The 14243-nt window shown below is 48.8% G+C and overlaps 1 protein-coding gene across 1 annotated transcript; it reads right to left on the reverse strand.

Annotated features, from left to right (window-relative positions):
* Window positions 1–300: 300 nt before the first annotated feature.
* On the reverse strand, window positions 301–7280 carry LOC125917649 (growth hormone-releasing hormone receptor-like). Its single transcript, XM_049623793.1, has 8 exons — window positions 7167–7280; window positions 4948–5050; window positions 4723–4830; window positions 4063–4160; window positions 2868–2965; window positions 2034–2166; window positions 643–796; window positions 301–365 (listed from the first exon to the last, which is right to left on the reverse strand). Exons 1-8 carry the CDS (start codon window positions 7221–7223, stop codon window positions 301–303), a joined length of 816 nt encoding a protein of 271 aa, XP_049479750.1. The 5' UTR covers window positions 7224–7280.
* Window positions 7281–14243: the final 6963 nt, after the last annotated feature.

A 14243-nucleotide genomic window follows, 5' to 3' on the forward strand; every position in this document is an offset into this window, starting at 1 on the left:
CCCAAAACTTCTCCTGTTCTAGGAGGCCCCTATTTACTGTGCTTCCCCACCCCCCCCCCCCCCCCCCACTGCCTGAGCCCAACACCCTGAGAATCTGAGGCCCCCTTCCACCCCAGGACATGTCCCTTCCACGCTATCTACAACAGCCTACCCATCTCACACCCAAGCCTGGGAGTTCCCTGAAGGCAGGGCTGGGGTCTCCTCCTCCTCTCCCCGGCTTGGAGAACAGCCACACTGCCTGACTGTCCAGCCCACACCCCAGGGGGACCTGGTGCCGTGTGCTGAGGTCACCACCCACACTCACGCAACATCCTCAAAGGCCACCTTGCAACACACCCACATGCCAGTGAAGAGCAGGGGGAGCCCTGTTGGGGGGCACAGGGGAGACACAAGTAAGGAGTCTGCATCCTCGGCTTAGAGACCTGCTCCCACCTGCCACCACCACCACCAGCGACCCAGGGCACCGGGAAAGTGGGACCAGAGGAGAGCCCAGGGTCTGGGGAGCTGGCCCCTACTTGCTGGAGGATTACAGGCTGTCCCTTCCCCTCTCTGGGCCTTGGGTCATCATCAGTAAGCTGAAGGGACCTTTGGATGAACTTCCTGGACATTCCCAGCCCTCCACTAGCCAGCCCTGGTGCTCACCCCAGCCAGCAAGAACCAGCCACCAGAAGGCCTTCCTTGTGCCGGGCGACTTGGAGGCTAGGAGGCAGGTCAGGTACACAGCTTCCACCAACAGCCAGCTGAAGTTGGTCATGGTGGCAAAATGGGCGGTGGCCACGGAGACCTTGCACAGAACCTGTGGGCGGGGGGCCTGGGTTCTTCAGAGCTGGGTGCCCATTGGAGCCCCTACCCCACTCAGGTCCCTCAACCGTAGGCTGCCCCAGAGGAGACGTGGTAGTATAATGTGGTGATTAAGAGCACAGATTTGGGATCTGGGTTCAAATTTACCACGTATTAGCTGGGAAACCTCCCCATAGCTCAGCTCTTCATCTGCAAGCGAGGTCAACTTCTAGAGCTGCGGCTATGGAGCACCATTCATTCCTGCAAACATACAGGCACTCACCCATGCATGCATTCATTCATTCAGTGCATGATTCGCTCTCTCAGCGCTGAGGAACACCGCCTCTGAGCTCAGATGGCCCCAGTTTGGCCCCAGTCCCGCTTGCGTACAAGTGGGACTAAAATGAAAATGTAAGTAGGAAATAAAAGGTGGTAATATATGTAAAGCGTTTAGTGCAATGCCTCTACCTCAGTGCTCCATACGCATCTATTACGTCTGTTCTAAGTTCATTAAGGTCATTGTTGGTTTGTCCGTTTGTGCATCTGTTCATTTCTGGCAGTTTTAGTGCGCCTGGTGTGTGCTGGGCCTCCACACTGGCCCCCAGCTTCCTTTTATTTTCATTCTCCACTGCTTCTTCCACCTCCCCGCCCCCATCTGACTTCCCTGGTTCTTGGACATGCTCCTGTCTGTGAGAGTCTGTTCACCCTGGTCCCTCCATTTAACATGTCTTCCCCCTTCCCCCCAGCAGCTCCAAAGCCTTCTTCTTCCTGAAGCCCAGCTTTCAACCTCCCCTCCCCCCACTGGGTGGTCCCATAATCTGGTGCATTCTGCCCCCCCCAGGCACCATGGGTGCTTCTTGAGGGAGGGACCCAGTTCCATCCAGCCCCGGGGCAGAGACACACCCAGCCACAGACAGGCACCCTAGGGGGAGGTACAAAATGAAAGGACTGGTGGGGTGACAGATGGGCTAGGTTGGAGTACAGAATAAGGCATGAAAGGGGAACCCGAAATATGGGAAATGACACGGATTGGCCCCAGGGTCCAAGAAATGGGATGGGGATTTAGAACCTGACTCTGGGGAGGGGCAGGAAGGGAGAGGGTGTTTCCTGTTCTGTGATTGGCCACGGCAGAGCCCCAGAGTCAGCCCACAGGACCAGGTGGGCTGGAGGGGCCCTCCACCCCTGCATCTAGGTCTCTAACACAGCCTTCCCTCCCCCCACCCACCCCAGCACCCTCCAGCCCCAGCTACTACAGTGGAGAAGCTGCAGTGATCCGTGTTCTCGCTGTGGAACACGGTGGCGTCCTTCAGGAACACGGCTCCCGCCTTGAGGATAAAAGTAGCAAACAGCTGGGTGTGAATGTAGTTCCGGGGACAGTGGAGCCTCCTGGAGGGGCAAGGAGGGATGAGGGTGAGCATGGTGGCAGGCAAATTGAACTGACTTGAGTCAGATCGGGCTGGACTTGAGACTTCAGGGTTAGCCATGCAGGACAGCTGGCCAACCACGGCCCTAGGCTCAGCGTAGGTGAGAGGACAGAGTACCGGTCTCTGCCTTCAGGGAGCTCATAGTCTGGGGGACAGAGGCAGAAATGGCAGGAGACTGCCCAGGGGAGTCCCCTGGGTGCTCAGAGAGATGAGGTACATCCCCATGAGACGGAGAACAGCACAAGCCATGCTATGGGGCTCAGACTCTGAAGTTGGGGCTTGGGAGGGGGGCTTAAGAGGGGCAATGGTCAAAGGGTTGGAATAGTCAAGAAGGGCTCCACAGGGGAGGCCACGAGGATTCTTAAAGCAGATGGGACCTGGGCTTTGAATTTTGACGGATATAAATACATCAAGAAGAAAGCAGGTGGGCATGCCAAGCAAACAGAACAAGTTCCACAAGAGCAAAGCTGTAGCCACTGCAGTGAGCCCTCAAGTGTGAGGAGTGGATAAGAAACACTCTGGCAAAAGAAAAGGAAAAGCGAGGAATGACCATGGTGCCTAGATCTGGGAACCTCTTGAACATGAAGGCAAGGAATGAGGTTTGGCAATGTGGACAATAGGGAGGCAGCAAAGGCTCTTGAGCAGGTGAAGACGACCGTGAACCTGAGAGCCAGCAGGATGGCGATGGCCACGAAGAGGGTCACGGCTGAGATGCTATGGCCCAGGGTATAGATGATCTTCACTGCGGAGAAGTAGGATTTCTGGGAGAGTCAAGACAGAGAAAGTCTCAGCAGCTGCACTTTCTGGGAAAGGGAGGCTTGGCAACCAAGCAGGTGAAGGCTGTCCATTCTACCCCGGAACTCCCCATCGGGGGGCAGGGGTGCCCATGAGAACCCTGGCAAGCTCTCTCCTGAAGGGAAGTGTTGGTTAAGCCCGTCTTGCACCTGACCTTCTGGTGAGATGGGGTGGGGACAGGGGTGAGATGACCAACTCTCAGTATTTCTTGGGGTGGGGGTGGTGGTGTCCAGGCTGGACTTTGGTCAATCTAAATACTTGGTCATAGAAATAACTTTTCCCTGTGGCTGTCCCTGTGGTTTTCTTTGAGGAATGACAAAAGCCCAAGGGGAAATGGGGCTGGTTTATCCTGCTGCCTCACCATCTTGGGCATACAACATTCCCCAAAGAAAACCACAGGGACAGCCACAGGGAAAAGTTATTTCTATGACCAAGTATTTAGATTGACCAAAGTCCAGCCTGGACACCACCACCCCCACCCCAACATGGAGATGGAGGGTGCGGGCCAAGGGAGGGGATTAGTGACCCCTGAGGGATGCAAGCAATCAACATCCACATCTATCTTTTCATCTGAAAAATGGTCAGACTCATGCCTTCCCTTGGCTGAGGGGAAAGATATAGCGGATTGTGGGTGTGGAAGCACCTTGCAAAGGCCCCGCTCAATTCAGGCACGTGGGACGTGCACAGTACTCCACAGACTGGGCACTAGAGAAGGGAAGGAGCTTTTGCAGGACTACTAGGAGCCTTTGTTTCCCTGGAACCACTCAGAGCTCCTGTCCCGGAGGACTGGGCATGGAGAGGGCATGCCAAAGAGAAGGCAGCCAGCCTATCTCCCACTCTGCCCTCTGCCTCCCTCTCCCCTAGCACAGGTGTCACCCTTGAGCAGATTAGCAACAGACCAGGGCTCTCTCTCTTCCAGACACTGCCATCTTCTGGAAACTGCTGTAATTAATATGCCAACCTGCTGGCTACCACGGAAATGGCGGCTTCTACAGTTGTGCAGTCCACCATCCATACAGACCTCCATGGTGACCCTTCCTCTAAGATGCCGGGAGCCTCTTACCTCCTCAGTCAGCAGCTCTAGGGGCACAGGGCAGGCCACAGGGTAAGGTGGGAAGGGCTCAGACCAGCCAGTGATAGTGCAATCCCGCTTCACAGCCCCTGCAAGGCATGCCGAGGTGAAAACAGAAATTGGGTTAAAACTCCTACTCTCTCTCCAGGACAGGGGCAGGAGTCATGGATCATCCGGTGACCCTGGCGCAGTCTGCAAACAGCTCCTCCAAATGGCAGAGAGGGGGTAGCCTTCCCTCCAGGGGCCTGGATTCCAGGTCCAGTCCTTCCAGACTCCCCCCACTGGGCAGCTGGTAGCATCTTAGCAGTCAGACAGGCTCCACTGCTCCCCTCCACCCCCACGGCCAGCCCTCCTGCTAACATCCAGAGAACGTTTACTCGGGGTCGGGCTTTGGGTCCAGCACTTCCATGCCGTGCTCACCAATCCTTACCCCTCATGAGGTTAATGTTCTTGTTTTCCCCAGGTCACAGGTCAGAAGCTGAGGGTCAGGAGGTTGACTGACTTGCCCAAGGTCACACGGGAAGAAGGGAAATGGTGTTCAAATCCAGATTTGCTACCCCCAAAGCCAGGGATGAGCCTGCCATATTCTGGCACCACCAGATGAAACCACCTCGAATCCCCCCGCCTCACCACCATGCCCAGAGCCCTCACCTGGCTCTGAGCTGAAGTGAGAGAAGAAATCTGGGCAGGGGAGAGTCACCCACTCGCCAGAGCCTACCATTGGCCAGCACAGCAGTCCATCCCAGGTCCTAGGGCAGCCTAGATAGATGGGAGCAGAGCAGACTCAGGGGACAGACCCATCCAGCATTCAGAATGATGAGGCTGGAGGAGATAAAGGAGTCTAAGAAGCCACCCCCTCCCTCCCAAGCACCCTACCCAGAGTGGTGTTGGGCACCCCTTCTGCTGCTTGTAGACACAACCTCTCATCCTTTCTCAACTGGGTGATGAAGTCACACTCTGGGTGCACGTGGCCCAATACCTGTAGGAAGGAGTTAATGGGGTAGGCCAAGCCAATTAGGCGTTCCTTTTGGTTCTCTGGTGCAAATGACCTTAGGACGGAGACAAAGCCTGATTCATTTCTGTGCCCCTGCTCCTAAGCCAGGGCCTGGCTCATGGCACTTATAAGCGTACTTGGTGGAGGAGGGACAGGAAGAAGAAAGGAGGGAAGTGGGGAAGGTAGTAGGGGGGACAGGGATGAGGGGAGGGAGAGAGGAAGAAAGAAAGATGGAGGTTTAGACAGATGCTTCCCAATGTCATGTCATGGAAGTAAGTTCTGAGACACACTAAACACAAGTCTTCCGAGGATCTCACGGAGCTGGCTGAGTCAGTGCATGTATTAAGGCCTTTCCTCTTTCCCTGCACTCCTTCTCCCTGACACAGTCCTGCATAAAGTACCTTGGTAGGCTGAACAATGCCTTCCATACACACAAAAATGTCTATATCTAATCCCTGAAACCTGTGAATATGCCACCTTGCACGGCCAAAGAGATTTTGCAGCTGTGATTTAGTTAAAGATCTCAAGATGGGGAGATTATGCTGGATTATCTGGGTGGACATGAGGTCCTCATAAGAGGAGGCAGGAATGTCAGAGCCAGATAAAGAGATGTGATAATGGAAGCAGAGGGGCAGGGGTAGGGAGATGAGAGAGAGTGTGTACTTTTACCATGGGGTGCACACAGATGAGAGGAAGGAGGCTCCCTCACTGCAGAAGGGAGGGCAGTAGAAGTTACCTGCATGACAAAAAAAAAAGGAGGGGGATGGGCAAAATAGGTAAAGGTTAGTGGGAAATTCAGGCTTCCAGTTATGGAATGAATATCACACAGGAAGGAAAGGTATAGCACAGGGAATAAAGTCAATGGGTTATAATAGTGTTGTGTGGTGACAGATGGTGAGCGCAGCATAACATAAACTTGTGAAATCACTATGTGGTGCACCTGAAACTAAGCTAAAAACTAAGGTATCATGTGTCAACTATACTTCAATTAAAAAAAAAAAAGTTACCTATACTGCACCCTATACTCAGCCCTCGACAGATCAGATCCCAGTCAATGCGCAACAGCCCTAGAGGGAAGATATCGTCTTCTTTGTCACAGAAGAGACAAGTGAGGCTCAGGAAGGGTGAAGAACTTGCCTGGACCACACAGTTCCTTTCACCATGCCAGGATTCAAGCCCAAAGGCTGTGCACTTGGGGGCAGGTGCCACACTGTGCTTGGAAGGTGTGGGAGCCCCTGCACACACATGCTGTCACACGTGCACACATGTGCACACACACACACACACACACAAGCCAGTGGAGGAAAAAGGAGACCTCAGCCCACGTGGGCTGAGCTTCCCACCCAGTACCTTGTATGTCCTGTCCTGGTCCCTGTGTCGCTTGCAGTAACTCCTAGAAAACATGCTGGGAAATCCCGGCACATTCAGGGAGGGCCCCTGTCCCCCACCCAATTCTGTAGCATATCAGTCTGCCAAACGCTTCTCCAGCCCCAGGGCATATCAAGAGAAGAATAGTCCCCCAGAATGTAGGAGGGGAGCAGCTGTTCTCCACATACTGTTCAGGCCCACACCCTCTTAAGAGGCAGCAGCCAAACGGGAGCATGGCCCCTGGGATGCTGGGGAGAGGGAGAGGTCTGGAGATTCTGTGGAGGACTTCAGGATGGGTAGCTCAGAGAAGAGAGAATGTGGGGGAGAAGGAGAGGCCCTAACTGCCTCCCTGATTGGGAGTCATGTCTTGGGCAGACAGAGTCTCTGTGGCCCCCAGAGAGCACAGACGGGCCTGGGGGGAAACAACAGGAAGCTAATTCAGCTCAGCCAGGTTTTCATAGTCAGAGCTCCCCAGAGACAAGCAGCTGCCTGGGGAGGGAAAAGCAGGGGACGGGAGGGAGGAGCACCCATCTCAGGAGTTCTCCCAGCCACGGCCTCCGCAGCCTGCTTAGTAGGAAGAAACTTGTGTGGTGGGGAAGCCAGTGGGGAGCCCCACCAGGCTCCAGCTGGACCCCCCCCGCCACCCCCCCTCCCCCCGTATGGCCCTGGGGCTCTCAGGTGGGGAGCCCGGGGGGGGGGGGGGGGGGGGGGGGGGGGGCTACTCGCTACTCACAATTGGTAATGGACTCAGCAAGCAGAGGATGTAGGCAGTCCACACCCTGCTGTCCATGGCGGGGCTAACAGGTGGCTCCCTCAGTCAGGTCGTCCTCGCTGTAAGCCTCGGGCCTCTTCCCTCCCCACTGTCCCCTGCTGCTGCTGCTGCCACAGCTTCTGCCTCCCCTACCCTGGTGGCTGTTTACACAAGCAGAAGCCAGCAAAGGGGACAGAACCAGCTAAATATTCACAGGATTGTAGGACACCGTGCATAACTCAGCCCCGGCCCTGGAGGGGGGCCCCCATGTCCCCAACAGGGAGGGGCTGGGCACCCCACTCCCTTCTGCTCCATCTTTAAGTCTGCCTGTGTGCCTGTCCTAATAGCAAAGGTCCAGAGAGGTGACGGCCACAGGCACTTCTTGCCCCGGCAGGTCAATATTCTTTACCGTTTCCTCCTCTGAGCCCACGGTGGAGAGAGCACCCTCAAATGAAAGAGGCTCAGAGGAGAAGAAGACCCGGGGCCCGACGTCAGGGAGCCCTTGGTTTAGTCGGTGAGCCCAGCTTCATCCACAGGGCTGAAGGGTGGGCTCGGGGCTGTGGCGATGCAGCAGGGGTTGAGGGTAGGAATGAGCTTAGAAAAGGAAACGTGGTCATGAAGCCCCTGCACGGGCTGGCCAAGAAGGTGTCCCATCAGCAGGACCCGGCTTGTTTCCCCAGAAAGGATGCCAGCCTGGAAGGCGGGGTGGAATCTACAGACATCGAGGCTCTAGACTTTACCCGGGGGCTCGTCAGAGTCTCCAGAAGTCTTTATGGCAACAGGGGGAAATGAGCCCGAGTGGGAGGTGTGCAAGGGGATTCAAGGAGCTAGACCACCCTGAGTAGAGCAAGACAACTGTTATCAATAGCAAAAACTAGAGGACTTACCATAGCTGCTCAAATGATTTTGAACGTTTGTTACCTGGTCGTTTTTATTATTGTTTTAGACTTTAAAACATGGAATCCCAATTGGCCGAGCTAAAGACAGTGTTCTAGGTGACACCGGATCTCGTACGGCAGCTGGGGATTTGGAAGCACGCTGTATCTCCCAGGGCCCTGAATGCCACTGTCCCTGGTGGCTCCCGACATCTGTGTGCAGGTCTGCATTCCCAGAGCTTGCTGGTGACGGCAGGCCTGTTTACAGCCCGGACGAGAATCATGAATGATGAAGCCTCCCCCACCCCCGCCACGTCTAGGGTGAGGTATCATTTTACATCAGCGGGGCTTAATTTTTCCATTTGCATTCATCGCCGACACAGCGTCGAAGAAAAATATTTTGAAAAGAAAACATGACCCACCCCATGCCCCAGACCCACCTGCCCTTTCCCAGAGGAGTTTCTGTGCTTCCCTGTGAAAACGGTGCGGGCAGGAGGCATACACACGGCTCTCTCGGCTCTCTCGGCTGGTCTTCCGGATGAAGCAGAGGTTGGGGGGGGGGGGGGGGGGGGGGGGGGGGGGGAAGGCCAAGTGAGGACTCACAGGTGCGAGAGCAGCGCTCTGAGGAGGTGTGATTGATTTTAAAGGGAAAGCTGAAACCTACCGTCCATCAGCTACAAATAAGCAACAGCGGGAGCACGCATGTTGCCACCAATCACGGTGGGTAATTAGTGTCAATGTCATTAGCATTAATCACGGTTCATAATTGATATGACACTTAATAATTATTATGTTCTAAATGGGAGCAATTTCATCCCCCAGGGAATATTTGACAGTGCCTAAAGGCAGTCTACGTGATCACAGCCAGGGGTGAAGGGTGGGGAGGAAGAGTGGCAAGGTGCAACTGGTGTATAATGGATTGAAACCCGAGAGGCCGGTGAACGTCCTACAAGGCCCCGGGGTGACCCCCACAACCATACAACAAATTATCTGGTTTTAAAGGCCAACGGGGCCAGCAGGGCAGCTCAGTCGGTTAAGTGTCCGACTTCAGCTCAGGTCGTGACCTTGCGGTTTGTGAATTCGAGCCCCATATAGAGCTCTCTGTCAGCGCACGGCCCGCTTCAGATCCTGTGTCCCCCTCTATCTCTGCCCCTCCCCAGCTCATGCTCACCCTCGTTTTCTCTCTCTCTCTCTCTCTCTCATAAATAAGTAAACATTTTAAAAAATTAGAAAAAAAAAAAAAAGTCAATGGAACTGAGGTTGAGAAACCCTGATCCAAGGATCTCCCGAGCCCATTGTCCTTCTGAATAGACCAAGGTCACTGAACTCCCATCTTTAACTATCTCTGTATCTACTCAGGCTCAAATTCTGCCTCTACCACTTGCCAGCTGTGTGACCGTGGGCAAGTTATGTAACCTTTTTGAGCCTCAGTTTCCCCACCTGGAAAAGGGGCATGATACCCTCTTTAGGGTCAAGCTAGGCTTGACAAGGAAAGAAACAAGAAAAGGCATATAAATTACCTTACAGAGAGCCTAGCTCACAGGGGGACAATCACTAATAGCAGCATGTAGTAGCAAATAAGTTTAGAACAATCGATTCTTTCTTTCTTTGTATGGAAAAAATAAGATTAACTCTCTAGCTCACATTTACGAAATATAGATTCTACAATGTTTAAAGCCCTAACTATAAAAAAAAGTAAGATTTTTTTCCCCAAGAATGGAAATCTATTTTTATGACCTCAGAAGAAAGACAACTTTCTTATATAAAAAATAAAAACCACAAAGAAAGGATTAGTAAGTTTGACGACATCTACATTTTTAAAAAATGTATGCTCCAGAAAGGACACCACAAATAAAACTGCAAGCAAGCTGCATACCTAAAGAAATATTTGTGACCAATAACGACAAATGTCAAAAACATTTAAAAAATCTACAAATCAACAGTAAGGAGAAAAACAACCCAATCGAAAAGTGAGCCAAAGATATAAGCAGGCAATTCAGAAAATAAGTAAATTACAGGACCAATAAACAGATGTGGGGATGCTCAACATCACTAATACTCAAGAAAATGAAAATTAAAACAATAATGAGCTGCCCTTTTCCACCAATCACATTGCCTAAAATGTTAATGGCTAATGTGATATTTGCAAAATAATGTGGGCAACTGGTACTCATACTTTGCAGATCGAGTGAACGTTGGTGCACCAATTTTGAAAAGAATTTGATATGATCTTTTGGTTTTTTAAGTTTATTTATTTTTGAGAGAAAGAGAGAGCATGTGTTTGAGTTGGAGAGGGGCAGAGAGAGAGAGAGAGAGAGAGATTCTTAAGCAGGTTCCACCCCAGCAAAGAGTTCACCTGGGATTCCGTCTCACCACAGTGAAATCATGACCTGAGCTGAAATCAAGAGTTGGACACATAACCAACTGAGCCACCCAGATGTCCTGATCTTTTAAATCTGTACATAAACATACTCAAAAACCAGAAGCTCCATTTCTGAATATTTGCCCCAGAGAAAAGTATTACATAGTAAAAACCAGATAACAACAAAAATGTCCAATGATAATGGAATAGCAAGAGAAAATGTGATCTGTTCACACAGCAGAAGACTATAGAACATATTATTAAATACTATTAATACTATTAAAAGGACGAAATAATCTATTTGTATTCACATGGAGAGATTTTTTTTAATGTATTTGAAAACTTCTGCTTGCAGCTAAATCAGAGTAGCAGAGACCAGTTTACCCTCCTTCTGCCCTAACAATAGGACATCCAGGAGCTCCTGGGTGGCTCAGTCGGTTGAGCGTCTGACTTTGGCTCAGGTCATGATCTCGCAGTTCTTGAGTTGGAACCCCACATTCAGGCTTGCCACTGTCCGGGCAGAGCCCACTTCAGATCCTCTGTCTCTCTCTCTCTCTCTCTCTCTCTCTCTCTGCCCTTCCCCCACTTGTGCTCTCTCACTTTCTCAAAGATAAATGAACATTTAAAGAAAAAAGAATCTTTAAAAAAAATAGGAAATCCAAACAAAATATACAAAATTTTGGGTTTCAATAGGTGAAGAAAAAAGCACACGTGATAATCTCAATTGATGCTGAAAACGCATGTGACGAGTTTGAACACCCTTTCAAGACAAAAACGCTCGATATGCTAAGACTAGAACGGCACTTTCTTAACATGATAAAGGCCACAAATGAAAAACCCACAGTGAACATCGTGCTCAGTGGTGAAGACTGGAAGTTTTTCCCCTAAGATGAGGAACAAGACAGATGTCTGCTTTCGCCCCTTCTATTCAATGTGGTACTAGAAGTTCTAGCCAGAATCACGAGGCAGGAAAAGAAATAAAAAGCACCCAGTTTGGAAAGGAAAAAGTAAAATTATCTGTTGGTAGATGACATGATCTTATTTGCAGAAAACCCTAAAGAATACACACACACACACACACACACACACACACACACACTACTAAGGTTAATAAACACTTAAACAAAATTGCAGGATAAAAATTGACATGCAAAAATATGTTGGGTTTTTTGTACATTAAAAATTAAACAATCTGCAAAGAAATTAAGGGGTGCCTGGGTGGCTCAGTCAGTTGAGTGACCCACTCTTGATTTCAGCTCAGTTTGTGTTCTCACGGTCATGAGATCAAGCCCTGAGTTGGGCACTGTGCTGAGCATGGCGCCTGCTTGGGATTCTCTCTCTTCCTCTCTCTCTGCCCCTCCCCTACTCATGTTCTCCATCTCTCTAAATAAATGAATGAACATTGAAAAAAATAAAATTAAGAAAACCATTTCATCCACTTACAATAGTAAATAAGACGTTTTGAAAAAATCTAAACAAGGAGGTGAAAGACTTTTACACAAAAAAAAACACAAAACAAAACTGCAAAACATTACTGAAAGAAATTAACGATCTAAAGAAAGGAAAATATGTCTTGTGTTCATGGATTAGAAGACTTAATTTGTTAAAATGACAATACTGCCCAAAGTAATACATAAATTCAATGAAATCCTTATAAAAATCCCAATGGCATTTTTTTTCAAAAATAGAAAAATCCATATTAAAATTCATATGGAATTTCAGGGGAACCTTGAAGAACCAAAATAATATCAGGGGAAAAGAGTTAGAGACCTCACACTTCCTAAGTTGAAAACTTACTACAAAGCCACAATAATCAAAACAATGTGGGACTGGCATAAATATACACATCTGGACCAATGAAATAGAATAGAGAGCCCAGAAACAAACCCATGCATGTATGGTCTATTGATTTTTGACAACTCTGGCAAGACCATTCAATGGGTAAAAGACAATCTTTTCTACGAACGCTGCGGGGGAAACTAGACTTCCACATGCAAAATACGAAGTTGGACCCTTACTCACACCACACACAAAAATTAACTCAAATAGATAGAGACCTAAATTTAAGAGCTAAGACTATAAAACTCTTAGTGGAAAACTTAAGGGAAAATCTTCATTACCTTGGATTTCACAATGAGGTCTTAAATACAACACTAAATGCAGAGGGAACAAAAATAAATACATTGGATATTACTAAAATTAAAAAATTTTGTCCGGCAAAGGGCACAACCAAGGGAATGAAAAAATCCCACAGAATGGGTGAAAATATCTACAAGTCATGTATCTGGTAAATATTCAAAATATATTCAAAAATATTCAAAAAATATAAAAAACCCTTATAACTCAACAACAAGAAAATAAACAACCCAATTCAAAAATGGACAAGAGACTTGAATAGACATTCTTCAAAGATGATATACACATAAAAAGAAGCTCAGCATCATTAATCGTTTGGGAAATCCGAATCTAGACCACAATGAGATATAACTTCACACACATTTTTTATTTTCAAAAATGAGAAATAACGAATGTTGATGAGGATGTGGAGAAATTGGAGTCTTCATGCCCCACTGGTGGGGATGTAAAATGGTACAGCTGCTGTGGAAGACAGTTTGGCAGTTTCTCAAAAAGTTAAACACTTCTATCCCTAGACATATATACAAAAGAATCGAAAGCAGGACACCCAATAGGATTTGTAGATCGAAGTTCATAGTGGAATTATTCACAATAGGCAAAAGGTGGAAACAACCCAAGCGTCCATCAATAGATGAATGGAGGGGCGCCTGGTTGGCTCAGTCGGTTGGGCGTCCGACTTCAGCTCAGGTCATGATCTCGCGGTTCGTGAGTTCGAGCCCCGCATCGGGCTCTGTGCTGACAGCTCGGAGCCTGCAGCCTGTTTCGGATTCCATGTCTCCCTCTCTCTCTGCCCTTCCCCTGTCCATGCTCTGTCTCTCTCTGTCTCAAAAATATATAAAACGTTAAAAAAAATTAAAAAAAATAGATGAATGGATAAGCACAATGTAGTACATACACACAATGGAATATTACTCAGCCATACAAAGGAATGAAGTAGTGATATACACTTCAACATGGACGACCCTTGAACACATTATGCTAAGTGAAAGAAGCCAGTCATGAAAAGACAAATACCGTATGATTCCACTTACATAAGATAGCTAGAGTAGTCAAATTCATAGACACAGAAAGTGGAATACAGGTTACCAGGGTCTGGGGAAATGGGGAGTTGTTACCTAATGGATGCAGAGTTTCTGTTGAGGATGATGAAAACTTCTAGAAATAGACAGTGATGCTGGTTTTACAACATTGTGAATACCTAATACTTCAGTACTTATGCCATTAAACTGTACATTTAAAATGATTAAAAGGGTAAGTTTTATGTTACGTACATTCTACCACAATTTTTAAAATGAAAAAAATAATTATTTTTTTTTCATTTCAACATTTATTTATTTTTGAGACAGAGAGAGACAAAGCATGAACGGGGGAGGGTCAGAGAGAGAGGGAGACACAGAATCCGAAACAAGCTCCAGGCTCTGAGCTGTCAGCACAGAGCCCGACGCGGGTCTCGAACTCACGGACCGTGAGATCGTGACCTGAGCCGAAGCCGGACGCTCAACCGACTGAGCCACCCAGGCGCCCCAGTAATTGATTATTTATAGCAAAAGTAATAAAAATGTATTGTGGGATTTATGACACATATAGAAGTAAGAAGTATGAAGACAATAGTCAAAAATGAAAATGGAAGAAAATGGAAGTGTATGTTTGCAGTTTGTATATACTCTGTGAAGCAGTGTAATATAG

The sequence above is a fragment of the Panthera uncia genome, unplaced genomic scaffold (assembly GCF_023721935.1).
Source record: "Panthera uncia isolate 11264 unplaced genomic scaffold, Puncia_PCG_1.0 HiC_scaffold_2130, whole genome shotgun sequence".
Taxonomy (NCBI): domain Eukaryota; kingdom Metazoa; phylum Chordata; class Mammalia; order Carnivora; family Felidae; genus Panthera; species Panthera uncia.

What these genes read in the sequence shown, in the direction of transcription:
- LOC125917649 (XM_049623793.1), bottom strand. Translation starts at nt 7,223, where the DNA reads ATGGACAGCAGGGTGTGGACTGCCTACATCCTCTGCTTGCTGAGTCCA. An exon ending in TAGAGCTGCTGACTGAGGAG is followed by an intron (nt 2,966 to 4,062) that starts GTAAGAGGCTCC and finishes TGACTCTCCCAG; the next exon opens with AAATCCTACTTCTCCGCAGT. An exon ending in ATCACTGCAGCTTCTCCACT is followed by an intron (nt 797 to 2,033) that starts GTAGTAGCTGGG and finishes CCCCGCCCACAG; the next exon opens with GTTCTGTGCAAGGTCTCCGT.